The following is a 27,938-nucleotide window of genomic DNA, read 5'->3' as shown; positions in this document are numbered from 1 at the left end:
GGAGTAAGCGACGGGGCTCCTCAGAGCCAGACTGGTGCTGCCCAAAGCTCCGGGTGTATGCTCAAACACGGGCGCAGAGGGGTTGCTTTTGGGTGCGTTGAGGTGTGCGTTAATAGCCAGTCATTCAACCAGCGCAGTTTGGGAGCGTGTGGCCATGGCTGCACAGTCATTTGCTTTACTTTATTTACGCGTGGTATTTGCTGTCAGGTCGGAGGAGTGACGTGGCCGTGCCTCGCAAATGTGTCCATAAAAAGCAGCGGAGCTTGCCTAAAGGCTCCGCTCTTTACGCATGGTGTTCTCGTTGACAGGAAGGGTAAGGCTATTCAGGAGAAGGTGATACCCAAAAGAATCAACAAAAGCACGTGGTGGACACTTTCGTCTTTAGTGAAGGGTGGTCGTGCCTTTTTCAAGAGCAAACGATTTAAAAAGTAAACAATCGCCCATATCAGCTGTAAATTCTGTTTAAATTCATACAGAACTGGTGCAGGTTATTTACTTCCTGCAGGTTTACGTTTGACAAGTGGATGCAGAACGCCCCCCCCCCCCCCCAAAAAAAACAAAAACATTACGTTTACATGCATCTCAACTTTTCAACATAATCTCATAATTACATGCGTCTACATCAAATGAATCGCATATGCACAGCCTCGGTTGCTTCATTGTAAACTGCAGCTCTTTGGAATTATCATTTAGCGTTATGAGCTCCAGCGCTCACGTGTGCTGCTGCTGCTCCACTGCTACTTCCCGTTCCCCTTGCAGCACTAGTTAGCCTCAGGTTGGAGCTGAAGAATAGAGCCTTCCGACCAATGGGTATTTCCGAGGCAGTTGCTTTGCAATAGGGCAATATTCAGCAAGTGCGCGCAGGGTATTTGCATGCGTGAGCTGATTAGTGGGTTGGGAAGACTCTCTCTCTCTCTCTCTCTCTCTCTCTCTCTCTGTCTCTCTCTCTCTCTCTCTCTCTCTCTCTCTCTCTCTCTCTCTCTCTCCCTCCCCCCCCCCCCCCCTCTGGCGCTGTGGCTCGGCCCTGTTTCCCGCTTTTGCTGTGGTGCAGGGGGAAGTGTTTATATGGGGGATGATGACAGAGGTCGGGTCGCGCTAATGGGCCAGTGAAGAGCGGCGGAGGGAGGAGAGGCGAGGCGCACACAGCAGACCAGGAACACATAGGCCTACATTACACTTGTTCCATCGCTAATCAGCATAGGTGTGTTCATTCTCTCACCCCCACCTCCTTCCACCACCACGATTCTCCCTCCCTTCTTCCCTCCTCCCCTCCTTCCCCCCTCTCTCTCTCTTTCTCTTCCCCACTCTCTCTCTTTCTGACTCTCTCATTCGCTCTCTCACACGCCAGCGCACATCCTCGCCAAACTCCGTGCGTCCTGACATCTGAGTTCACTGTCAATCTCTGTCCCCTTCGCAGGGATATCCCCTCCGTCTCCGCCGAAGACCACTGGAAACTAATTTTTCCTCTTCTGAACTTCCCGAGAGAGACTGATCCTGGTCGGCTTTTTTTTTTTTGCTCGTTCTGTGGTGTGGAGGCTGTAGCCTGTAGTTTACCAAGGACTTTGACAACGACACAGGATGCCCCAAAAAGGTAAGATTCTGACTTAAAGTTTGTCTGTGCAGTTCAATTATGGAATGATTATTGATATAATTATGATTATATATAAGTATTATTGTTATTGTTATTATTGGTGTTATTATTATTGTTATTATTAATAATAATATTGTTATTATAGGTCATTTATTCTCGGCTGTATTGAGGTTCAGTGGTGAGCTTGTGGGTGTTTATCGTTTGCATTGTGCATCTTCTGACTGGACTCTCTCAAAAGTGTCTGTTTTATCTGCTCGATTTAGTTGGTGTGTTTAGGCCTACGGATAGCTTACCGCTTATTTATGACAGTAAAGAGTAAAAAGTCACGTTGGGCCAGGACCGTGATCATCGTGGAGAATGACGCGCAATGACCCGTTCAGGAAAGGTGTCAGATTGATTCATGCAGGCAAGTCACCCAAGCGCCTTCTACAAAAAAAAGCTCCATGAAGCACTTGGGGAGGAGGTCCGTTTTTAGCGTGTTTGTGTACAGCTTTCCCCTTTTTCGAAGCTGGTTCCCTTAATGACAGCGAGTTAAAGTACTTTTACATTTGAGCAGTTGGGCTGAGTAGTATTTAAAGTAGTCAGACACTATCTTTGACAGGCCTATCAGCCTATAATAGTAAATCATGTTTTAAATAAATTCACAGAAAATTCATAAAAACACAAAATATGGATTCAAATTGCTGCTTTTAAACTATTTTGTCAAAACAAAGAAATCAGTTGAATAAAACAGGCGTATCAATGTACTGTAATTAGCATCTTTATTTTGTAATTGTCAAGATACATTCTGCATAATTCAGCCTAGAAATACCCGATAAAATGTTGAAGAAACACATCAGGGCTTAATAAGAGGGCTTAATAATATGTTCCAGTGTTGATCCTTTGTGCTGAGATTAATCATGTTGTAGATAAGCATGCTAAAAAAATAATTGACTAAATGTGTAATATTTAACTATTTGTTTCAAGTAATATACTAAATATAGCCTATATTCTCTGTCAGCCTACTTGCACCAGGGCCATTGTAGTCAAGGCCCTCATGCACTATTTCTGCATAATGTTGTGAACGCAGCCAGAATAAGCATGTTGAATTAAGACATTGTTGTTACGGATTACTAAAGGAAAATAAATGCAGATTAGATCGTCGGGAACAACAACGTTTGAGCTTTCGACCTTAAATAAATGATTAACCACTTGGACCTTACAAGGCTAAAAGCTACTGCATTTTCAGGCTGGTCAGGCATTTTTGTATTTATTATTATTCCACTTTAACTTTGTTGTGACATCAGGCCAACAACACGAATTCTTTCTGCATTAGTTAGTGGTTGTTTTGGTAATTTTAGGTTATGCTAAACAGGCTAACTCCGGCTATGTGGCCCAGTGTGATGGAATCTGAATTTGATTAATGCAGCCTATTTGTTAAACGTGAAAGAAAGCTACAATATAAATGCAATGGCGGCCCCTGCGTGGATCCCACAAACTAGCCGTGGACTTATAGACGTTATAGACGTCCCTATCAGGCCACTTTGCTCTGCACACAACACAACTTTGCATGGAGGGAGAAAACGAAAACTTTAGACTTCTCCCTCCCTGGCCCCCTTTTTATCTGTCCCCCAGTCAATAGCTTCTTTAATGCATTTGTCTTTTCCAATTTAGCGCCCTACTGTGCTGTTGTGTCTTCAAACCCGCTTTACAACCCGCACCAGCAGCACAAAATACCCACCAAATATTTGTTACAAGAAATTACTTTTAAAAAAAAAATCTAGAAAAGCAGGGCCAACAAGACCCACATTCACGCACGAGCGGCACCGGGGTCACGCTTGTGTGTGTGTGTGTGTGTGTGTGTGTTTGTGAATGGTCCCGGAGGGGGTGGATGCATGCCTCCGGCTCTTTGTATTAATCTGAACTTGTTGGTGTGTTTAGTGGGGAAGCTGTGTGTTTCTAGTCGCGGAGGCCGAGTTTTTGCCCCGGGTTTGAGGTATACGAGGCAGGAAAGGGGGTGCATTGTTGCGAGTCCAGCAGGCTTTGTACACCAGCTTTGTACCCCCTCCTGGTCTGGACTTTTGCAGTGCAGTGAGGCGAGGTAGACAACGTGTGTCACTGTACAGTTTCCACGATAGACTCCCTTATTGGAGGAATATCAAGTTTGTATTTATAAGCCTATGAGGAAATAAATAGTGCTGTAAAAGTTATATGCCCAATTTTATTTATTTTTGACAAGTGCTGTCTGAAATAGGCATATCGCGATGTTCAAGTAATTCTGTCCCGCATACATTTTCTTTTATTTGCTTGGCAACAACATTGAGGTTAATTGTAATTGTAGGGCACAAATAAAGATACAGTAAGTGCATCAGGATAGCTGTGCTAATGTGTTGTTTTGCTTTGTCCTATAGGGAGACATTAAGTAGTGAAAACGGCAGATGATTGACTAAATTGTTATAAAGTGGACAGTCAACTCTGTTTCCAGGCAAGTTTAATTAAAATACATACATACACTGAGGATGTGAAAATGATGTATGCATCAATCATGTTTTAAGCACAAAGATCCGCAAATATTATATTATCGAACGATGAGATGAGAAACTTCATTTATTATTCAAAAAAATGTTGCAAATAATTTGACAGTAAAAAGGAAGATGTGTACATGAAACTAACCAGCTTTGTCTTTTCCTTGTGACGCGTAGAATACCACAGCCAAGCCGCGTGGGAGTCTGGCGTAGCCTCAATGATGCAGAACAGTAAGTTGTTTTCATATTTATTTTTGTTTTTGAAAGTTTTGATTACAACCGCAAGTTATAATGTGGTTGCATGGAAGCAACACCCACTGACATTATGCACTGCTTGTTGTAGCGCAATAACTTCAGGAACACTTTAAAGGAAAGGAAATGTACGTGCAGGCACACATTTGCATGACTATGAGGTGCAGGGGCGACATATTCTCAGTTATTTGATGGCCGTTTCATTGCTGTTAATTTATTTTTTGCAATGATAGGTAGAGAAGTTATTATTGAACAAGTTAATCACACGTCGTCCTGCTCCAGGGAGAGAGAGAGGGGGGGGGAGAAAATAGAGGGGGTTGGGGTTGAGAGGGAGATTTTTGTTTCTGCTTGAGTTGGTATTAAATAATTGCACAGCCGTCTGCATTAGCGTTAGAGCTGGCTGCCAGGCTGCATACAAGATTAGCTGCGTAGAGAAGGGCCCTGCATGAAACATGAGGAATAGCAATAATGTCTTATGTAGATTAGTCCATATTCTTCACGGACAGACAGCATGAACTAGAAAGAAAATGCTCATAATACAACCCCAGGCTTTACTAGGTGCAGGCTGAACTCACAGCAGAAGATAAATATTATCAACCATATTGTCGTGGGTGCTAATCAAAAACAACATGGAACATGCAGTTGCTTATCGGCCTCTGTTTAAAGTGGCCCATATGAGTTGAATATCTGTCTTATTCTTGGTGTGTGTTGAAACAAAAAAGGATAAACATGAACCATTTTCTCTCTTGCTGCTGGACAAGAGGTGTATGACATCTGTGATGAAGGTGTGTGGGATGATTTTATTTTATTATTCTCCAAATACCTTGATGACGTGTCTGTGCTGTATTCTGTGCGCATTAGTAAAAAAAAAAAAAATGTTTGAATCCAATGTTGGACACAATGACAGTTGGATTGTTTGATGTGAGGAAAGCTGTGATTTATCATTAAAGTGACCTGTGTTGAAAACAACAAAATACTTTTACAAACTGCTGGCATTAGCGTCATATTTTATAGCTACAGATATTTTTTGTTGTTGTTTATTTGTATTATTTTTTTGCTTGCCAGTGTTTCATTATAGAGAGAATAGGGCCTTATCAAAGCCATGTACACTACCCAGTGCTCCTGCTTTGCAGCGGATTGATGATAATGGGATGCTCCCCTGGCTTGGCGTGTGATGTCTGGTGCGAATTGCCGAGGAGATATCATTGGGCCCGGCCCTTTGGGTTGTCTAAAGGTCGCGACGGCCTCGATGGCTTTTGTGCTAATAACTCCTGGGTGTATATGGTGGGGAGCGTCCAAATTGACACCATATGTTTTCCTATTAGTCGATTTGCAATAGAATACAAGGCGCATAATCAGCGCCAGCGGGCGAGATCGACTCTGGGCACTTGAGGGAATTGTGCCATGATTAAGACTTATTAACCTTCGGAGAGTTTGATTTTTATGTGATGTCCTTATCTGACGGGTTTATCGATCCAGAGGATTTATATGATAGCTATAAATCAGAGGTGACGGAGCAGCTCTGGATAACCCGCTGAGCAGGACTGCTAAATGCGGATAGGCCAATTTCAACGTAAGAAGTCTATTAATTCCACTTAATCCTGGAATTACCAAAGAGCAAGAGGGATGATAATGGATTTACTATCAATCAAATCCACGCTGGAAGATTATTACATAGCGGCCTAAGGGGATATGTTACTCATTTAAACAGGTTTATTTTCACTCAGGCCCCTTTTGATCATATTTATACAATTAAGTCTGCAGTTTAAAGCAGAGTCCTGTGACATATTTCAGAGTAAAGACGCCTACCGATTGCACACAACAGGAATGCAGTGGCTGTGAGCATTTGTTGTCAAATACAAACAAAGGGGGGGGGGGGGGAGAGAGCTGCATGTCACTTTTAATATGTTAAGAATCCAGGCGCGCCCTCGTTTCTGTGACCGCGCGTAGCCCCTGGCCACCTTAAAACGAAGTCTCCCTCGGAGGGTAAACGAGTAGCGTCCAATTGTGCCTGAGTGATATCCAAATGCAGACAGAAAGGGTCGTTTTATCATGCTACTATTTGTCGTGACGATGCGATTTTCAAAAGCAGAGCGGTGTCATAAAGTGACATGCCTGCCACAAGTGCTCCAACTGATCTTTTCAATTAGCCTCCCATGCATGATCCGAGGCGACTTCCGCCTATTTCCAGAAATTAAGCTCAAACTTGACGTGCAGCTAGCTTTATTTTAAAGACAAATGTCAGGCAGGCTCATCATATTTTCCCCCTCTTCTATATTTGGAGCTTATTTATTGGTAAGGAGCCTCTGCTCCCGGAGTCAATGTACCGGGCGGCAGCGCAGGGGAAGGGAGCGGAGAAACAGAGAGCAGCTCAGGCACTGCGGGGAGTCAGCCCTCCCATTTTGCTTCAGGTTTGCCGGTTTATTCTGTGCTTTAGAGAAATACCATAGCATCATTTAGGAAGCATTTACAAAAAGCGATCTTTTTTTTAGACAATAACCAATCATAAAAATGCTATTTTAGAGCTAGATTACTATGTGGTGTCTGTCTTATTTATGCGTAATTACTGTGTTTAGAAGGACTATCGGAGAAAGAAGTTCTCGATTTAAAGTCACTTTCCAGAAAGCGATGCCTTTGAATGAAAGCTAATTTACACATTATTTCAAGTCTAGTATTTCCTGTGATTGTCAGTGCTGCTGGTTATTATTAGTTGTTAGATAGTTTTTGAGTGAGGTGCTGGTGTTGGTGATGCGCAGCTGTACATGAAGGGATGGATAACGGTGCGACTGTTTTAATACCAACGTTTTTCGGTTTGATAAAAGGTTTGTTTAGTTTTTTCGGGGCAAAAGACCGACCGGGTTGTTCATTTATAATTGAAAAACAAAACCTGTATTGAGATGTTTTGGTTGATGTGAGGCTATTGTCGTTAAATCCATGTTCTGCATGTGTTGCTGAATAACTGCGCAATGATTGTCTTCATAGCGCGGTTTAAACATTTAGTACAACTATTGTTTTATCAGTGCGCTTCGATTTTAAATACTTTATTTAACCACATGACAGTTATTTTTTTTAAGTGAGCTGTTATAAACCGTTTGCACTTCTGTATGCGGTCTTTATATTTCATCTTTAACTCTGCTATCCTGAGCGCTTATCCCATTGTCCTCTCCATTCAAATAAACACATTTGCTTTACAGCATATGTTTTAATGAGAGTTATTTTACGATGTGATGACTGCGATGCCTTTGTCTCCATGTAGGTCACAGTGGCGTAAACCAGCTTGGTGGTGTGTTTGTTAATGGTAGACCGCTGCCGGATTCCACCAGGCAGAAAATAGTTGAACTCGCTCACAGTGGTGCTCGACCCTGCGACATCTCCAGGATACTGCAGGTGACAACCACACTCCCGTTTGAACAGATAACAGGTTTCAAACTGAATTTGTTTTCAATGGATGCAAACTGATTTTTTTTTCCCAAAAGAAAATTAAGCAAAATATGAGAGACATCACGGTATGGTGTTTCCGTATAATCCATTTTTCCTGTAGCCTGAATGTTGCAATGTAAGATTGTATTTAAGTCAGTAAAATTATTATTTACTAGTTACATCATTCCGTTTACTGGGAATGTAATAAGGCCGACAAAAAGGAAAGTAATCTGCCAGCTCTTATAAAGAATACATATAATGCCTAATATACCATTGAAGGCATATTTTTTGTGTTTATAGACCCATGATGAAGTCCAAGTGCTGGACAGTGAAAAGGTGAAAATTATTTGACGCCATCTTAGAAATTCTGGTAATAGTCGTAAATAATGTATGTGAATTGTGTCTTTTGTTTTCTATACAGGTATCCAACGGCTGTGTGAGCAAGATCCTGGGCCGGTATTATGAAACTGGCTCCATAAGACCGAGAGCAATAGGCGGCAGCAAGCCCAGAGTTGCCACTCCAGAGGTGGTCGCGAAAATCGCGCAGTACAAGAGGGAGTGTCCGTCTATCTTCGCTTGGGAGATCCGTGACAGACTTCTGTCGGATGGGGTCTGCACCAACGACAATATACCCAGTGTAAGTGTACTGACTGTAAGTTATGTGCATGATTTAATTTGCCACATGAAATGACTTTCTTTCTCATGCAGTGGAGGAAAAGGAGATGGGCAACCAACCATTCAGTTGTATTAAATAGAAAGTGTGGGGCGCGCATTACTGCATGTGTGATCATCCAAACATACAGTCAATTAGAAGGAGCTTGCTGTCCATTTGTGCGCTTTGCAGGAACATCTTCCTGTGCACATTTATTATGATTATGTGTGTGTGCCACATATTTTTACCCGCATATAGAAACACACTGATACGGTGCTCCATCTAATCTTTACTTTTATCATATGCAATTTGTCATTCAGGTGTCATCGATAAACAGAGTCCTCCGCAACCTGGCTAGTGAAAAGCAACAGATGGGCGCAGATGGCATGTATGACAAGCTGAGAATGCTCAACGGTCAGACAGGAACTTGGGGGACCCGGCCCGGCTGGTACCCCGGAACATCAGTGCCAGGGCAGCCCAACCAAGGTGAGCCTCATTACCACACAGTGGCATTAAAGACACCTTGACGCATGCATTGTAAAGGCGGATACAGCCGCGCGGTGTGGGTCTGATTTCTGAGGCTCAGTAACGTTTCAAAATATTTGACTTGTGTTTGAAGATGGATGCGTTCGGATTTATATACATCCACAGAGGTAAATGGTCACGTTTGAATATGAATCGTTTTGCACTTTACTGTTCCGGTCCACGACTCTGTTTGCGGGAAGGTATGCATTGGCATGCTTTGATGCCCTGAACAAGACCCCCAATTAAGACTAGTCGATGAGAGGAAGCCATAGGTCATGCATGCAGTCTGAATGCTTCCACTGTCCCAGACATGGATGTGCGTGACAGCGGCTTGTCTTTTCAGCAGGTGTCCACCCAACAGCCTGCATTTTCCTCCCCTCCTGATGGGGAGGCAGAGCCGGGGAGCTGTGTGCGGGGATATTAGTACAAAGGAATGTTTTCCTTCACACGCAATGATTGGTTATGGGAACGGTCCGCACTACGTGTAATTGCTCATTAAAGAGGGCTTTGTCTCTCATTATGGCAACATGCAGGAGTGTGGAGATGGTAAGGCTGCTGTGGAAATGTTCCACTTCAGAAGGTTTTCTTTCGGCCTACTGCAGGCCGAACACTGAGCACATTTTATTCTAAGAAACACCACCTGTTTACTTTGCTCCTTTAATATTTACTCACTAAACACGTTTTACGATAAAGCATGGAGTTTGAGTAATACCAGAATTGGGAAATACAAGTGCTGAAATTCAGTCCTTGCAAATAATAATTTGCATTTGTTTGATGACCATTTGGACACGTGGGGCTGTTGTCAATAAGCAGCAAAGCGGAAAAGATCATATTAACAGCGAAAGGATTAACTTCATTTTGGAATAATATTTAACAATATCAGTAATACGCCTATTATTGTTGTTGTTATTATTGTACATGCTACTTATTTTTTTTTTTTTACTGTTTCTGGTACAGCCTGTCATAGCACATTACATCAATTATTAATCATTCTTAATAAATATGACTATTTATAATAATTATGACACCACAATAAAGAACAAACAACATCATTATTAATAATAATAACTGTTATTGTTATTATTAATACGAGTTATCGAAACGAGTTATCTATCTATCGTTTTAATTCAATGGCTATCTAAGCAATTTTGTCTCAGGGGAACGAAAATATGTTTCCTATCTGACAGCCGAGTCAGCAGCTATAATGGCTACATGGAGAGTGACAGGGCCCCAAAAGAAGACAACTCTATCCAAAGAGGAACGAATAAAAACTCCTTACCGATTTTGTCTTTTATCTCTTTCTCATTCTCTGGCTATATGGCTCTAAATCCCGTCTATAGGATTTAGTCTCTCACTTTCTCTTTCAGTTCTAAGCGGTTTCTCAAGAGTGTTTTGATCCAGCCTCAGCAGCTGAAAGGTGCCGCAATTGGTTCGGTATCTCTTTTTTGCTGCTTTTCCGCCTGACTGGCTGAGACATCGTGATACTAAAGAATGAGTTTATTTCCCAGCGCTTTTATAAAGAAAACAAATCCCATCCTAGCGTCAGTGGGTCTGGCAGACGGATAATAGCTGCACATTCACTCCTTTTTATGGATTATCCAGAGTGAAGAAACAAATAGCGTGGATACAAACTGTTGGCCTATAGAAGAATACTTTTGTCTATTTGTAGCGAGGGAAATTGTCAAGAAACATTTCGCATCAGGTTTTCCTCCAGTGAACCAAGACTTTCACTTTTAGACACTAAATATGTTTTCAGGTCTACTGCAAGCATGACAATTCGCTTTTGATCAAACCTGCATCTTGCTTGAACTCACATTATGGAAACGTTTGTTTTTTTTAATTATTTTTAAAATATCTAACTGCTGCATTTTTCACACCAGAAAAAAAAGAAAGTTTGCGCACCTTAACTTAAATGTTTGGGTGTCCATGGAACCGACATCTTCTAAAGGGCGCAGAAGCTTAATTCATGGCTTAATATAGGCCGTTCTGCACCTGTTCCAACCTCGTGTCCCCGAGCAAGGTACTACTCTCTAAAACTATGCTAATCTGGTTAAAACATAAATAAAATCTGCATACAAAAGAACTCTCTGGCATGAGTTCAACCCGTGGCTCCAGACAGACATCCGTGAGATATTGCATAAACCACTCTTATCAACGCACCCCTGCTTACTTTCGCATTAACTTCTCGGTGTGATAATGATGTCCAACAACAAGACAGACATTAGTCGATAAGCCTCGTCCTGCAACTGAAGGGGCAGTGAATAGATTGGCCTTATTTTGGTTGTTCAGGGGGTTGCATGCTCTCTCCTCACTCATTTGTTTCCAATTGAAGACAGAAATCCTGACTGGCGTGTAGCTGGCCGGGGGACGTGATTAATGATGGTAGTGGATAAGGGTTAACACACTGGACTCAAAGCTCTGTTGACTGGGATCCTCGTGCGCACAATGCCAAAGTACTATAGCTTGTGCGCCTCCAGAGAGAGAGGATCCTTTTGTCATCTCCTCCAATAGCCCCCTCCCATATATTACACCCACCGAGGGCTCACTGCTCGTCCCTGGCTGTGTCCATAGTTTAATGGTTTCCCTTACTCCTGAAGGCATTGTATCATTCTGAAAAGCGTCTTCTCCTATTCAAAAGTTGGTGGTCACCTCAATGGCTATACCAACGCCCATATGGGAACGACCATTGAGGCATTGCTCTGCCTTAAAAAAGGGGGCTAGAGAGTTTGGGGTTTTAATACATTTCGTAGGCTCTGAAAAGAGGCTCGCCACATCTTGTCACATTTCTCTTAACCTTTTGAGAACACACGCCATTGTTGGGAAGCGATAAGTACGCGGAGCCTTTCCCTCGCCAGCCTGTTTTTCCCACAATATTTTATAAACAGTTCAACCATAAAGCCTTTTTCATATTGTTCATTTTTCACGCAGTCATTTGTCTGTAATCTGGCAACATTAAGAAGCAACGGCAATAATTCCTCTGATTTTTTATTTAATCAACCATGATAGAGGCTTTAATTAATGATGTTGCACCGCGGTCTGTACAATTAGCTGCAGGCCGATACAACACGCGACCCGAGAATTAATTATTCAATTAGCTTAATTGAATGTATATTTCAATCATATGCTTTTTTTTTTTTTTTTGCAGATGGCTGCCCACAACAAGACGGCGCAGGAGAAAACACAAACTCCATCAGCTCGAATGGGGAGGATTCAGAGGAGACACAGATGCGACTGCAGCTCAAGAGGAAACTACAGAGAAACCGCACGTCCTTCACACAGGAGCAGATTGAAGCACTGGAAAAAGGTCGAGCAACCAGTGAATCATTTAAACATGTATATCCGCCATTTGTTATTTTTTATTTATTTATTTTCAAAATGTCATTGTTATTTGTAAAAAGAAATACACACGTTGCGGTTTGTCTGAAGATATTAGGACAGCGACACTTTACTCTTTTATTCTGAAATAAAACGAATGATGGGTCGAATTTCTGTTCGACATGCTGGGACATAGTTTATAGTCCATAGTTTTGAATCTACACATATTCAACTAATAGCCCTGCACAAAATAAATGACCCTCGATCTAATGTATTCCTAATTTACTAACAATGTTGTTGTGCGGTTTCTTTCATTACAGAATTTGAAAGAACTCATTATCCAGATGTTTTCGCGCGAGAGAGACTAGCAGCGAAAATTGACCTGCCCGAAGCAAGAATACAAGTGAGTGTTCAGAACTTTTTTTTTATTGTCATTATTGTTTTTTTTTTTACAACGGATGTGTGAACGTTTTGAAAATGGCAACAATGAAAGGAAAACTAAGCAGCCTTCGTTGCAGGTATGGTTCTCAAATAGAAGAGCAAAGTGGAGGCGAGAGGAGAAGCTGCGGAACCAGCGCCGGCAGGCCAACAACTCCTCCAGTCACATTCCCATCAGCAGCAGCTTTAGCACCAGCGTCTACCAGGCCATCCCACAACCCACAACACCGGGTAGGTGCACCACAGCGGGGATAGTACTTACAGGACACCCCCATCCCTTCAAATATGATTCAAGTTTGATATCAAAATGTGTCAACTAATGTGCTGCATGCATTCATATTCACATTGCATTATTACTGTTATAATGTACGTAAAAAAATGTACATGTGGATGGGTTCGGGTCAGACAGGATCCATGTTAAATATGACCAAATATTATTATGCGACAGCCTGCGGATTAATATAAAAATGAGAAAAAAATGCCTCAAAGGCTGTGCGCTCTGGTTTACTTAAAGAAGCACCGGTGGTTTCCTTTTGATGGATGATTGAGCAAAACTTCTCAGTTGACTTATATCTGCGTAATTAACGAATCAGGCACGAGGGCACACCGGCAGAGCTGAAGCTCATGCTCACAAGTCAATCACCTGAGACACACGCTGTACAGTATGTGTCCGGGCCTATCCCCCTGTCAAATAAGGCGTCCCCTCACGCACGCACTTAGCGCTAATGAGACGGTCCATCGCATTGGAGGACTGTGTTTGTGATTCCAGCGGGTTTTTTTAAACACATTTTCACTTTCCTTCACAGTGTCTTTCACCGCGGGGTCAATGCTGGGTAGACCTGACTCTGCTCTGGCAAACACCTACAGTGCGCTGCCCCCCATGCCCAGCTTCACCATGTCAAACACTCTACCTATGCAAGTAAGTAAAATACCACAATGCTCTATAGCCAATCATGTTTAAAGATATACCTATTATGTGATATATATATATGATTGATGTGATTGTAAGAGTGGAATCAAACACGCCATGAGTCATTTAAATTGTGTTTCCTGGCCAAACAACAAAAAAAACCTTGAAGGATAGCTTTCTCAGAGAACCAAAACGTATAAATTCAATGAAATCAAGCCACATCTGCCTTCAGTATTCCAGACTATACAACTATGGTTGGCTCAGCTAATGTAACATTCTCTCCCCTATCTATAGCCCAGCCAGACCTCCTCTTATTCCTGCATGCTGCCTACCAGTCCGCCTGTGAACGGGCGGAGCTACGACACATACACGCCCCCTCATATGCAGGCACATATGAACAGCCAATCAATGACCACTTCTGGTACCACCTCAACAGGTAGGCAGACAGTTCATTGTTTACCAACATGCTGGGGAATTAATCATAACAAACAGTGCACTCTCTGAAACATCTGCCACCTTTCCTGTAAATAAGGGGGTACTTCAGCCGTCTTTGATTCATGATCTGTTGCAGCAACTTTCCTTTTTCCTTTCCATCTACTTGAGAAACTGGTTTAAACGGATCAATATCTCTGCATTCCATATCATTTTCCTTCCGCAGTTGCATGAAGCTCATTTCAGTGCCGCTCTACGCCATCATGTCAACCCCGCTACTCCAGCCCATAGTTTAGTTCCACCCCATTAGGATGCTTTTACTGAGAGCCGTATATACCGGTTATAGTCATGAAGAGTTAATCATGCATAACCACATTTCCTCTGTGCTAAATTGCTAATTAATTTGATTCATTTGCTGTTCTACTCTATCTGTTTAAATGCCATTGCCAAAGCCTCAATTTATCGAGCTTGCAAGCCTTTTACTGTGCAACCATGTGCAGAGCATTGTGACTCACTGCAGCTCCACTGCTACCTATTTGCAAGCGTTTAAAGCACAATGCTCTGTGCTATGAGCCTAACTAGTGTTAGCTGTCACACTAACTGTGCATGGTGCATCAACTCATCTAATTTAGCTTGGGGACTTCTGGGGAGCTTCTTACATTTTTTATATTTTTTTTACTGACATCTTCTCTTTTTGTCTCTGCAGGACTCATCTCTCCTGGAGTGTCTGTCCCTGTCCAAGTCCCAGGGAACGAGCCTGACATGTCTCAGTACTGGTCAAGACTACAGTAGAGAGAAGAGCTACTTCACCCTATAACCACCCACTCCACCGTCGCCCTCCGGCAGTGCTCCTCACACATACACGGCACAGAAGAGTAAAGAAGGCAAGAGAGGGTTGTGAAGAGGAGAGGAGGAAAGAAAGAGAGAGACTCTGGGAGAGCCTTGGGACGTCTGGGCTTTGTTTTTCCAGTGGGACTGTGTGCTGTTCTGTAGCTCTAGGCACATTCAAACAAGGACTTGGAAGAGAGAACAACGATGGAAAGTCAAGAAGAAAATGGACCTCTGTAAAGTGCCCGGTGTTACATTTTTATGGAACAAAAACTGTTTTTTTTCTATTTCCAACTTCAGTCATTGTTTCCTTTTTTCTCTGGTGTGTTAGTAAATGGCCATTTGTATGTTAATATGAAAAACCAAGATCAAGTACTGATAGATGGACTGCTAGAAAACCATGTTGGTCTTGCGTTTGTTTGAGAGAAGAGAACCTGAGAGATTCTGCCATGACTATCTTTTGATCTGCTTATATCGAGACTTTCTACCAGCCTTTGCATGGTCTCTGGACGCTGTTGCATATCATTAAAGACGAAAAGCTGGAGGGAAGACTCTTACTGTGTAAAAAAAAACAACTATTTATTGGTCTTATTTCTTACGAATGGATATTTAGCAGAGGAAACTCAAACTCGATCCACCCACTGAGGCTGTGGTCTTGACTCCTCTGACATGGGCCTGCGTTTGCCGGCTTATTAAACACGGATCACTATCAACGGCTCAACGTGTGCAAAGACAGTGCGAGGTGCGGCACAACTTGGACCTCTTGCTTCGGTGGTTGGATTGACTCTAGATTACCACGAAGAACATTACATGTGGAAAACAGGTGTAAAGAAAACCTGTAGTCTGTAAATGGTAGACTGCGTCTTCGATATAATCCAGTTTGTTTATGTCAAAATGTAAAGTACTTGTCTTCCCTTGAAATCTTCCAGAAAGATTTCTCCAATAAAAGTTGATTTCATTTATATCCCCGAGAATATTCTATAAATGTTCCATGCATCATGAAATACATTTCTTTAGGGTCAGGTACAATTTGTCTCTTAGGTATAGTTGTATTATAGTGTCCTGTGGTCAAAAAAAATTGTGCTAGAAATATTTAATTCCTATAATTATGATTAAACATTGCTTGACAGAGTTTTAAACTTAAGTGTTTGGCAGTTGTTTACAAGTACATATCAGATTTAATCATTGTTGATTGTAAAACAGACCAAAGCCTTTGTATTTCATCTAGCACACAATGTTGTTTTTTTTAAAGATATTAGTCTTGTGTTGCAAAATTTTTGTAAACACGTTCTGTTCGATTACATTGGCTTCGAGTTCATAAGACTGCAGTCAAACCCCGCAGTCCTTATTTATAATTGAAGACCACGGGAGGGTTTTTCTAGCATCATCTGTCATGCTCTTTTGAGTTTTGCATTTTTATTTCAGTGTGTACGTAGAAACATGGACACACTGGGTTTACGTCTGAGCAATGCTTCTGAGATAAAAACGTCTACACGCTGTCTCTTAAATATTTCAATTTAATTTTATTTAAAATGGAGCTTTCTAAATGTATTTTGTGAAAATTATAAAACATTTTGTACAGTAAAATTGTGTCTTAAAGAAAACCTTTTTGCCTCTTCAATGCTGTGTCTCATACAGTGTCAGTATTTACTGAGCAAATAAAGAGTCAAACATTTTTGACATAATGCATCATAGCTGCATATTCAAAAAAATATATAAATGCTGACACCGCATTTATTACAAGAGCTGGCAATACACACATAACACTTCCAATTCCCACCAAACAAAGGTGTCCAAAATAACAAACTTCTCTTGATGTATGGGCTGAACCAAGTCGACACAGACCACACAGCACAACACCGCTGCACAATGAGAAAGGTCAAGCAATTCACCATCACTGGCTCTTGTTGTAGTAGAGTTACGATGGTATGAAAAAAAATACAGAGCCAATGAAGAGGAGGGAGCAGGGAAGAGAGAGAGAGGGGGGGGGAGTCATGGAATAAAGCAGTCAGTGCCTAGAGCGAGGCAAAGGAGCGATTGTGTGGCAGAGTGAGTTATTTTGCTTCACTTGCTGCCTCAGCAGGGGGGTTGTGTCTGTGTGCATGTGTGTAGATTTGAGGGGGTGTGTTAGAGAGAGAGAGAGAGAATGAGCGAGAGAGAGAGAGAGCATCTAAAAGGAAAGGATGTCCAGGAGAGAGTGAGGTCAGGTAATATTCACACAGCATGCAGCAGCGCCAAATATCTTGCTAAACTGATTAATTGAATTTTCACATCCCACTCAATATTTAATGGTCCAATTAGAACTTGGAGGATTGGCAGTTAATCAGATTTTTAAGAGGATTCTTTTCTTTTATCACACTGAGTTTATCACACAGACGGAAGAAAACTGTTTAGAGAGCACAGGGAGAACAGGCAGAGGAGAAGCATTAATTATTACAGAGAGAATGAAAGAGAGATTCAAAATGCAAGAAAGACTGCAATTAGTGGCAGTCTAAATAATACACAGCTAGAAAGGTTTGAATGTCATTTTCACTCGGAAAACAAGTTGAACAATATAAGTTTCTGGAAAAGTTCCTGAGAACTTTGTGCTCTTTGATCTATTTTTTTAATGAGACAACAATTCTGACCTGGAAATGTGAATTCCCACAGCAGTGACCAGAAGCTAACACTCACCTATTTAGTGTCAGCGGTTAAGGTCTGTGTGCGAGTGTGTGCTTTATGCAAACATCAATGGACGTTTCCCTCATCATTGTAAATACAATACATAATCGTCCAGCTTTGTGTCTTTTGTATTTGACAGATATGGTCACTTCACTTGCCAAGATGGGTCTGCTTTATGAAACCAAAATTGTCAGAGATATCGAGTGCGGTAAAAATGAACTGTCCCACATTGTGTGCTTGAATAGTGCTGCAACGTGACGCCCATGTAATAACAGGACACATAAGGCCGCAGCTAAAGCTACAGTAGGAAAACAACGCTGGCTCAAGGAATCAACAGGACATGAGCAGCAGCTGCCTAAAGACACAACTGTGAAAGAAGGTTCTCTACTCGGCCCCATAGATTCCTGTCTCTGCTTCAGGCCGAGCAAGGCTTTCAAGGAATAGGTCCTGTGACGTGAGTGTACATCTTATGTGCTGTTGTTGCAGATTACATTAAGATCAATGCAGACAAAAAAAGGAAAATATCTTATATGTAATGTTTAGTTTTTTTCCCTCCACTTTAAGATACTTTATGATTTGTTATAAAACTCATAACACAATAACGTGGTATCAACCATTAAAAAGAAAGAAATGGGGTTGTACAGATCCCACTGAAGAATACATTCTCCACCTGATTGTGAAGCTCCAGTCATTGTTACTGTGTTCAGAGGCTTAAATTCATTTAGATCTCCTGGTACCCGGAATTTCTTATTCATGCTCGTTAGAAGCATGTGTGACCACATACAACCAACATTATCCGACGGCAGAACACTAACAGATCCAGTCAATCAGGTATACAAAGTCATATCTTCAATTTTATTTATTTATTTTTATTTCAATCTTGATTGTTAACGTGCACAGCTACATGTATAATATACTGAATGCTAACATTGGTCGAAAGGGAGGACTAGCGACTACCAGAATAGCATCAACTCACTAAATTCTAAATGTAAATACAAATGTGAGAACCCTAATTTTTTACAATGTGCATGGAAGGAATTGACATTGTAAAACTTTGCTGATGGTTTTAAAACTGAGAAAATGATGCACTTTGAACGGAGTGCATCAGCAGTGTGAGAAAACAAACGTGCCAGGAGTATGTCAATTATTCTATTTTAAGCTATACCCTAAAAGTGTCACGTCCAACTTGAAGGTACTGAGTGTAGATACAAAACGCCGAGTTCAGGAGCCAAAAAGAGGTAGACTTTAATAAGATATCCCACAGAGGGAAAACACAGGAACAGACGTGTCAAGAAAACATGAGGCTCGAACGAAGGGCAAGGTACAGACACGCCTTAAATACACTTGAGGCAATTACACAGGTGAACCCACTTAAGGTGAGCCAAGTCCAATCAGTCCACAAAACCTAATTAAGGCGCACTCTGCCACCATCTGCTGGATGTCCTGGGGTCCTACGGCGCAGTCCTGACAGTACCCCCCACCTGACGGCCACCTCCAGGTGGGCCAGGCTGGAGAGGGTGTGCACGGTGAAAGGCACGGATGAGGGCAGGATCCAGGACGTGCCGTGAGGGCACCCATGAGCGTTCCTCTGGGCCGTAGCCCTCCCAGTCAATCAGGTACTGAAGGCCTCGCCCCCTCCGCCGGGAATCCAGCAGCCTCCGGACGGTGTAGACAGGGCCACCAGCGACGACCCGCGGAGGCGGCGGCAGTGGGGCAGGCCTGGACAAGGGCGAGGAGAAGAGAGGTTTCAGCAAAGAGACATGAAACACTGGTCTCACCCGGAGAGTCCTAGGAAGTCTGAGTTTGTAAGCCACCGGGTTGATCCTCCTCTCCACAGGAAACGGACCGATGAACCGGGGAGTGAATTTGGAGTCCGTGCGCAGAGGCAGGTTCTTGGTGGAGAGCCATACTCTCTGTCCAGGGCGGAACGTCGGGGCGCGCCGTCTCCTGCGATTGGCCTGGATCCGATGGGTTTCGGTGGCGCGCGTAAGCGCAGCACGGGCCTTCTTCCAGGCCTGGCGGCATCTGGCCACCGCAGCATCCGCAGAGGGGACCGCAGACTCGGACTGCTGAGAGGGAAAAAATGGCGGGACATATCCGTACTGAACCTCAAAAGGCGACATACCGGTGGAGGACCCACTCAGTTGGTTGTGGGCGATCTCAGCCCACACCAGCTTTCGACTCCAGGCACCCGGATTGGATGATACCATGCAGCGTAGGTATTTCTCCAGCTCCTGGTTCACGCGTTCCGTCTGTCCATTACTCTCCGGATGGTAGCCTGATGAAAGACTGACAGACGTTTCAAACAAGGACCAAAATGCACTCCAGTACTTGGACATGAATTGGGGCCCTCTATCAGAGACAATGTCACTAGGGATGCCATGGTGACGCACCACCTCTCGGACCACCAAATCAGCGGTTTCCTTCGCAGACGGCAGCTTAGGTAGTGGGACAAAGTGGCTTGCTTTGGAAAAACGGTCCACAATTACAAAAATCACTGTGTTACCGTCAGAAGGTGGTAGGCCAGTGATGAAGTCCATTGAGATGTGGGACCATGGCCGATAAGGAACCGGCAGGGGGTGGAGCAGGCCCGCCGGGGCTTGGTTTCCTGACTTCTGTGTAGCACAAACAGAACATGCGTGAACATACTCCTCAATGTCAGTTCTCATGCGTGGCCACCAAAAGCGGCGGCTGACTAGCTCCATCGTGCGGGCAGCCCCAGGATGGCCCGTCACTGGTGAGTCATGCCCCCATTGTAGAACCTCAGAGCGGGCGTTGAGCGGGACATACAGACGGCCCGGGGGTACTCCACTAGGACCTGGATCCTCCTCTTGCGCACGCAGGACGGCGTCCTCCAGGGCAAGCGTCACCTGTCCCACCACGCAGCTGGGGGGAATGATGCACTCAGGGACAGGGTCAGTAACGTTGGCGTCATACTGGCGCGATAAGGCATCAGCCTTGGCATTCTTGGTGCCGGGGCGAAACGTGATGATAAACCTGAATCTGGTGAAAAACAGGGCCCACCTGGCTTGTCGGGGGTTCAGGCGCTTGGCCTCACGGATGTACTGGAGGTTCTTATGATCCGTGATGACTGTGAATGGGTGGCGCGCTCCTTCCAGCCAGTGTCTCCATTCTTCAAGTGCCCTTAGGATGGCCAACAGCTCCCTGTCCCCGGCGTCATAGTTCCTCTCAGCGTCACTAAGCTTGCGAGAGAAAAAGGCACATGGGTGCGTCTTGTTGTCCATACCTGATTTCTGGGACAGCACAGCTCCAACACCAGACCTGGACGCATCCACCTCCAACACAAACGGAAGGGCAGGGTCAGGGTGCCTCAGCAGTGGGGCTGACGTGAACTGAGCCTTGAGATGCTCGAACGCCGCTTGCGCCTCCGGGGTCCATCTGAGTCTGGTTGGGGCTCCCCGGGCCACTGCTGTGATAGGTGCTACTATGGAGCTGAAGCCTCGAATGAAACGGTGATAAAAGTTAGCAAACCCCACAAAACGCTGTACCTGCTTGAGAGTGGCGGGAACCGGCCAGTCCAGTACAGCCTGCACCCTGGATTCGTCCAAGATTACTCCATCGGGGGAGATGACATACCCCAAAAAGGAGGTGCGGGTAACGTGGAACTCACACTTCTCCAGTTTGACGAAGAGCTGGTTGTCCAGCAACCGCTGGAGGACCTGCCGGACGTGCTGGCGATGTTCTGTGAGGGACTTGGAAAAAATTAGCACATCATCGAGGTAAACGAACACACTGCGGTTGAGGAACTCCCTGAGCACTTCATTTACAAAGGCTTGGAACACAGCAGGAGCATTGGTCAGACCAAATGGCATTACCCGGTATTCATAATGTCCACTGGGGGTGCTAAAAGCAGTCTTCCACTCATCATTCTCTCTGATGCGGACCAGATGGTAAGCATTCCGCAGGTCTAGTTTAGTGAACACTGTAGCTCCTCCAAGAAGATCAAAAGCGGAAGACATGAGTGGCAACGGATATTTGTTCTTTACTGTGATGTTGTTCAGTGCTCGGTAATCTATGCATGGTCGTAGACCACCATCTTTCTTGGGTACAAAAAAGAATCCTGCTGACACTGGTGAAGTTGAAGGGGTAATAAGCCCGTTCTTAAGAGACTCGCTAATGTAGTCCTCCATGGCCTGAGTCTCGGGCCTGGAGAGAGGGTATAGTCGTCCCCGGGGGGGAATAGTGTTAGGCAACAGGTCAATGGCACAGTCAAAAGGTCTGTGAGGAGGAAGTGCTGTAGCTCTAGTCTTACTAAATACTTCAGCTAGGTCATGATACTCTGCAGGGACTGAAGAGAGCTCAGAGGATGAACAGGCAACAGAACACTTCATCACAGGGGTAACATGTCTGGCTGAGATACACTCTGGGCTCCATGATAAAAGTTCACCAGTGGACCAGTTGAACTGGGGATTGTGTTTCTGAAGCCAGGGAAACCCTAGTACTACTCTATCATGTTGGGATTGGACTAAAGCCAAAGAAACAGTCTCTGTATGTGACCCAATCTGCAGTAGTAAGGGGTGTGTCATGAAGTCAATTTTACCGGAGCCTAGGGGTCGTCCGTCGAGCGCCTGGATTCTCACAGGATTGGGAAGGGCCTTGGTATGTAGACCGAGGCGTGTGGCCAGAGCAGAGTCCATCAGGTTTTCCTCTGAGCCTGAATCGATCAGCACCGTGATAGGGATGTTCTCCGGGTTCTCTGGGGTCCAGGTGAGTCGAGCCCTCAGGCAGAGGCGCTTAACTGGGTTGGGGTACTGAGAGTGGACAAAATTGCTCACTACGCTGTCCCCTCCTCCTAATGAGCATCCTCGTTCTGCAGGTGTAATGCGGTACCTGCCTACCTCCATTGCCTCCGCTTGAGCGGGCTGAGCAGTGGGGCCCGACGCGCCCAGTGGTGAATGCGCTTGGGGAGGTGCCGAATTGGGAAGCCTGCGCTCACGCCTCCTTTCGCGTATGCGCTGATCGAGGCAGATAGAGGTGGTTATGAGCTCATCTACAGTGACCCCCCACTCCCGACTAGCCAAATCATCTTTGACCGCCTCCGACAGGCCATTGTAAAAAGTGGTCAAAAGTGCTTCATTGTTCCATTTGCACTCAGCTGCCAAGGTGCGGAATTCTATGGCATATTCAGACACAGGTCTAGCTCCTTGGCGGAGCGAGCTGATGCGGCGTGCTGCTTCTCTGCCACTCACTGGGTGGTTAAAAACCTGGCGTAGTGTCTTGGAGAACTCTACTGCATTAGCAGAAAGTGGGGAATTTGCCTCCCATAGGGCAGTAGCCCATACTAGAGCTCTACTGGTTAGCAGCGAAATCATAAAAGCGACCTTAGCTTTTCCTGAGGGGAACTGATCAGGCTGCATGACAAAACACAGGTCACACTGTGTCAAAAATCCCTGACAGGTCTCTGGAGTGCCGGCATACCGCTCTGGTTTCTGTAGGAACGTCTTGGCAGCCGGGGGGTTCGGCTGGTGCATTTGCTGGGTTATCCAGGCTTGGATCTGCTGGATCGAGGTTCCCTGGGATTCCACAGCGCCGAGCACCTGGGCTAGGCTGACGTCTCCTCCTTCGGCGCCTGTTACACTCATGTTGGTGGTTCGAGCCTACTGTCACGTCCAACTTGAAGGTACTGAGTGTAGATACAAAACGCCGAGTTCAGGAGCCAAAAAGAGGTAGACTTTAATAAGATATCCCACAGAGGGAAAACACAGGAACAGACGTGTCAAGAAAACATGAGGCTCGAACGAAGGGCAAGGTACAGACACGCCTTAAATACACTTGAGGCAATTACACAGGTGAACCCACTTAAGGTGAGCCAAGTCCAATCAGTCCACAAAACCTAATTAAGGCGCACTCTGCCACCATCTGCTGGATGTCCTGGGGTCCTACGGCGCAGTCCTGACAAAAAGTGTATGCTGAAAATGTAAACTCCTTCACAACAATAACTTGCAAAACAGTTTTTATCTTGACAACTTAAGCTCTGCTTCACCTGTATACGTGACCTGTGTATGTCATCTCTCTCTCTCATATACCCGATATAAGAGCACTCCATCCGTGCATGAAACTGTCAGGTAGCACTACCCTCTCCCAACACGTGTTGCAGATGCTTACCAATACTGCCAGTTTTCACAGGCAAAATTATTCAAACTGGCATCAGCGGCAGACTGAGGAAAACAAAAATGAAACATTTAATTTTTCATGTTTTTTTTCTCCTCTGTTTCTCCATGTCACCATTTGACCTAATTTGTTCTTTTGGACTTGTCATGGCAAAGCAGCTCATCCAGCAAACACGCCTGATGAGGTGTGAAGCCTGCACCCAAATCCAGCTCTCCTACCCTCTGCCCACATTTTCCCACTCAGCTCTCAAGCTCACTGGAGGTAGACGTCACTCACCGGCAGAGTCTCAGGGTCAGATGGAAGCATCCCTGTTTCCAACCTGAAACCAGTGAGGCAGACCAGAGATTCATAACACACTCTCTTTGCATCCTCTCACAGCCTCCCCTTCAGAGCTGCTGTTGATACACAATAAAGTAAAAAAAAAAATAAAGACCATATGTTGTGTGTTGTGTATTTATTTGCTTTTATTTAACCAAACAAAAGCACATATTGTTTTTGCATTTTCCAAGAAAAAAAAAATACTGTTCTACAAAGTGGAGCTCGTCAGGAGAGGCCACCTTTGCTTGTACAGTACGCTCGAAGCGAGGGAGAATGCAGTTCAATTATTTAATGTTTGCCAAGAGTGAGAGTCTGTGCAGACTAAAAAATATTTCATGATGACACTTTACTTGTAAGTGAAATCCCCAGAGACAGAGAACAAAAAAAAAAAAAATGTACCAAATCTTAAAGATGCTATTGCCTCCACAGGCTCTAAACATTAAGATGGCTGAGTCGGCGGCTAGCAGCTGACAGCTCGGTAACCGCCCGTATGAGCGCAGTGAAGAGCGGCGGCCATTAGCTAGCCGGCTGGGTACCACAGAGAGACTCGCATGCACTAAAAATGCACGAGCGGCCGGCCAGGCTACGTAAACAAAGCACAGAGAAGCTTGTATTACAACAAACACGAAGGGAGTGGGACTTCGCTCTCTGCTCCACTATATCTTTACATTGTGAGTGTACTGTATGTTTGTATAAAAAAGGACTTGACATGTCGTTGATGTTTAGATCTTCACCCCTGGCTTGCAGGGTTATCGAGGTTGACATTACGTGGGCGAGGGAACAACCTGGTCGCCATGGTAAAGAGGACAACTCCGCGGCCTTCCAGGTGTTGGTTGCTCTTGGCGCCTGTGTGGGAGCACACTAGAAGTCCAGGTGTTTGTTGCCGGAACTGCCGGAGCCACAGGCTGAGGCCACCGTGGCTGCTCCTGCCAGCTCCCCCCTGCTCACACGACTCACCGTCTCAGACAAGTCTGGAGGCAAATGCAGTCTCTACAGAAGTCAGAGAGAGAGAGAGAGAGAGAGAGAGAGAGAGAGAGAGAGAGAGAGAGAGAGAGAGAGAGAGAGAGAGAGAGAGAGAGAGAGAGAGAGATTAGATCACAAAAAGAAAGCACTACAGTGGATCAACATACAGTAGATGGTACACTTCAGTGATGTTTATTCACAGAGAGCCATGTTGGGTTGAAATTGCATTAGATGCTTCAGCACTCCCCTCAGCACTGGCATCGAGGAGTAAACCCCTGCTAGCGTGCTGCTAAATGCTTCAGAGAGCTTTAGGTCTGTGACAGCTCACAGGGAACACGTCTGTGTGTGAGAGTGTGTGTGAGAGTGTGTGTGAGGTAGGGGTGTTTTGAGAAGTTGTGTAGGACACAACAGCATGCGTTTATGAGGTGAGGTGTGTTCAGACGCAGATGTGCATGCAAAATCTGGATGTGTTTGCACTTGTGTTGATTCGCTGTGTTTGCAACACAGATGATTATGTTCAGCTCATACCAGAGTCATTAGGATCAAGTCTGTTGGCTGTTTCATAGCAAACGCTTATCTACGGAGCAGCCCTGTGCCAACTGGAAGCACAAAGACGCTAAGAGGTTAATGAGGGCCACTCATGTAAAGCCCCCTAACACCAACACGCTAACTACTACAAACCTTAAGAGGGGCTACGCTGCTCTGCTCTCTCAAGCAGCCGCAGGAAAAGGCTCCCAATGGCACTCCATGAACAAAGTCTTGAAGAGGTGCTGAGAGCGTGAGAGGAGGTGAAGTATCTCCAGAGCCAAGTGTGCGCCCAACAATGGTGTTGAGCAGCACGTTGCTCGAGTGTCTATCGAGGAAGTTAAATCAGAATACAGGCATCCCGGGTACAAGAGAAGTTAAACCCTGTAATTTGCCCCTGAAAGAATCTGCCATGACATCTGACACCCACTGGTCAAAGCCTGCGCTCCCACCCCACTAAAACTTCCCCCCTCGAGACATGCAGCTTTAAGAGAGCCCTTCCACTCCCACAGATACTTATCTTTTTCTTAATGACTGGTGTTTGGGCACAGGGTTTAACAGCGTCATTACGAAGAGATAATACAGGACTACGCAACACTCTTTACCCCTCTAGGATCGGCTACTTCCTCCCTAGGACTAATACAGTTTTTTTAGGAGCACTCAAACGTCTCAGTCTGAACTGAAAATGTTTTTACATCACTGATGTTCATGTCTGATATGAAGCCTTGTGCTGTGGCTACTGTGGCTAAAAGGTCAGAGGTGCATCAAGTGGTCTCTCTTCTGTTCAACGCATTGCCTTTGTGTGTGTGTGTGTGTGTGTGTGTGTGTGTGTGTGTGTGTGTGTGTGTGTGTGTCAGAAGACCGTTTGTCAAGCAAGTAGAGGAAACAAGAGGAGAAGTCTATATGCAGCCCTGCAGATTATCTAGGGCAGGTGAGCCCTGAGACACTGTGAAAGACCTATAATTTAATGTAAGATGGTAAAGGTAAGGTTACACAGGACTTATAGAGGCACAGACGGAAAATACCACTGCGAGAAAACACAGATACATAATGAGCATAAACTAACTCTTTTGACACCACAAGAAGAATGATCAGTCGGTAAAAGACACATGATGAATTAGATAAACTTCTCTCTGTGTAACTTTCTCTCTGACTCCCTCCCTCTTTCTCTCTCACACACACACACACACATGCACACACACACACATCCATGCAAACTCATATATTGACCTTGAGGGGGCCTCCAGAAGCTCCAACTTCCACCCCTGCCAAACCTCACCTGTGTAACCTTTCGTGTCTTCAGCTCACTCAAGTGTGATTGAAAAAGAAAAACAATGCATTGATCAAGCCTGGACTCAGTACTGCTTAGTGCACTGCAGCGGAAACACGGTAGAGAGAGAAAAATCAATCACATATACATCACCCTCAGTGGGTGAGTAAAAAAAAGAAAAAAAGACATCACACCGTTGTCTTGCTGTCACGCACCCATGGGCCTGGCTACACCGCGTCTGTTTGGCTCTGCGCTCTGTAAACCCACTGAGCATGTGCAGAGCGAAGGTTAAAGCAATCCAGAAGTGCGGCTCAGCTACTCTAACCTTTGAGTTCAGGGGCAGATGAGAACAATCAATGCTAACATCAAAGTTGGAGGGAGGAGCAGACAAAACCAATCGATCGGTTTGAAACACAGGGAGAATAGTAACAGTTAGCAACCACCCTACACACCAGTGACAGACTATATTAGAGCAGATCGACACTCCAAATTAACTACTTTCACAGCTAACCCTAACCCTGTCAATGCAGGTTAGCTTATTGAAGATCCAATACAAACATTTTAAGTCATTTTCACCCCTATTTTTAAAATTTGCACCCAAATATGTGAGGGTAGCCAACGGAGGGGCTTACGTGAACATTTGCACTGCCACCAAATGAACGGAGGTCAGTGTAGGACTTAGACAGACATAACCAGGGAGGCTCTGAGTCTGCTTCCCCACGACCCGCACACTCCATGATGTAAACAAGGACATCCGGAAAAACCCTCAGAGGCATAGTGGGGTGTGTATGTGTGTGTGTGAAGTCTTTCTCTGCTGCCTGGCAACCTTCACGAGGGTGGAGAAAGAGGAAAGAAATAAGAGACGGGGGGGTGTTGGATGGGAGTAGACGGCGGGAAAATAGACCATTGGCTGGGGTGCATGGGTGGAGGTGGAGGAGGGGGGTGTTAAAAAAAAATGGATGTGTGGCATAATGTTAGTGCGAGTGTGTTTTAGAAATGTGATGTTAGTGTTCCCTCCCTAGTGGCGGGCAGGGGTGAAGGTCTGTGGTTCAGCTCCGCTCCACAGCCAGAGGGGCTGGGGCCATGCTGGCAACAGGGCGAGGGCTGACAAAGCTCCAAACGAATGCTAAGCACTTGAAATGAGCCCTCGGGGCCGGCCCACAGACTAGCTTTGCCTAAGAGGGTTACTAATATCACCCCAC

General features: G+C 44.7%; 2 protein-coding genes across 2 annotated transcripts in view; one reads left to right on the top strand and one right to left on the bottom strand.

Moving 5' to 3' along the window:
- Positions 1 to 1,135: 1,135 nt before the first annotated feature.
- pax6b (paired box 6b) lies at positions 1,136 to 14,831 on the top strand (the record flags this gene model as incomplete). Its single annotated transcript, XM_079295254.1, has 14 exons — positions 1,136 to 1,201; positions 1,444 to 1,591; positions 4,273 to 4,326; positions 5,103 to 5,132; positions 7,604 to 7,734; positions 8,068 to 8,103; positions 8,189 to 8,404; positions 8,740 to 8,905; positions 12,090 to 12,248; positions 12,580 to 12,662; positions 12,778 to 12,928; positions 13,504 to 13,616; positions 13,902 to 14,043; positions 14,746 to 14,831. The coding sequence occupies exons 2-14, from the start codon at positions 1,579 to 1,581 to the stop codon at positions 14,829 to 14,831; spliced, it is 1,380 nt and encodes a 459-aa protein (XP_079151380.1). The 5' UTR covers positions 1,136 to 1,201; positions 1,444 to 1,578.
- Positions 14,832 to 24,231: 9,400 nt separating this feature from the next.
- The window catches only part of elp4 (elongator acetyltransferase complex subunit 4), a gene marked incomplete at its 5' end in the record, with an annotated part of 73,544 nt that continues 69,837 nt past the window's right edge, over positions 24,232 to 27,938 (bottom strand). The window contains one exon of the mRNA XM_079293641.1: positions 24,232 to 24,968. Coding sequence (XP_079149767.1) covers positions 24,840 to 24,968 — 129 coding nt within the window. The 3' untranslated portion in view covers positions 24,232 to 24,839. The remainder of the gene's footprint in view (positions 24,969 to 27,938) is intronic.

This window comes from Melanostigma gelatinosum (assembly GCF_949748355.1).
Source record: "Melanostigma gelatinosum genome assembly, chromosome: 2".
In the NCBI taxonomy this organism is placed as follows: Eukaryota; Metazoa; Chordata; class Actinopteri; order Perciformes; family Zoarcidae; genus Melanostigma; species Melanostigma gelatinosum.
The sequence above is the reverse complement of the archived record's forward strand: the minus strand, read 5'-3'. Positions and strand labels throughout refer to the sequence as shown.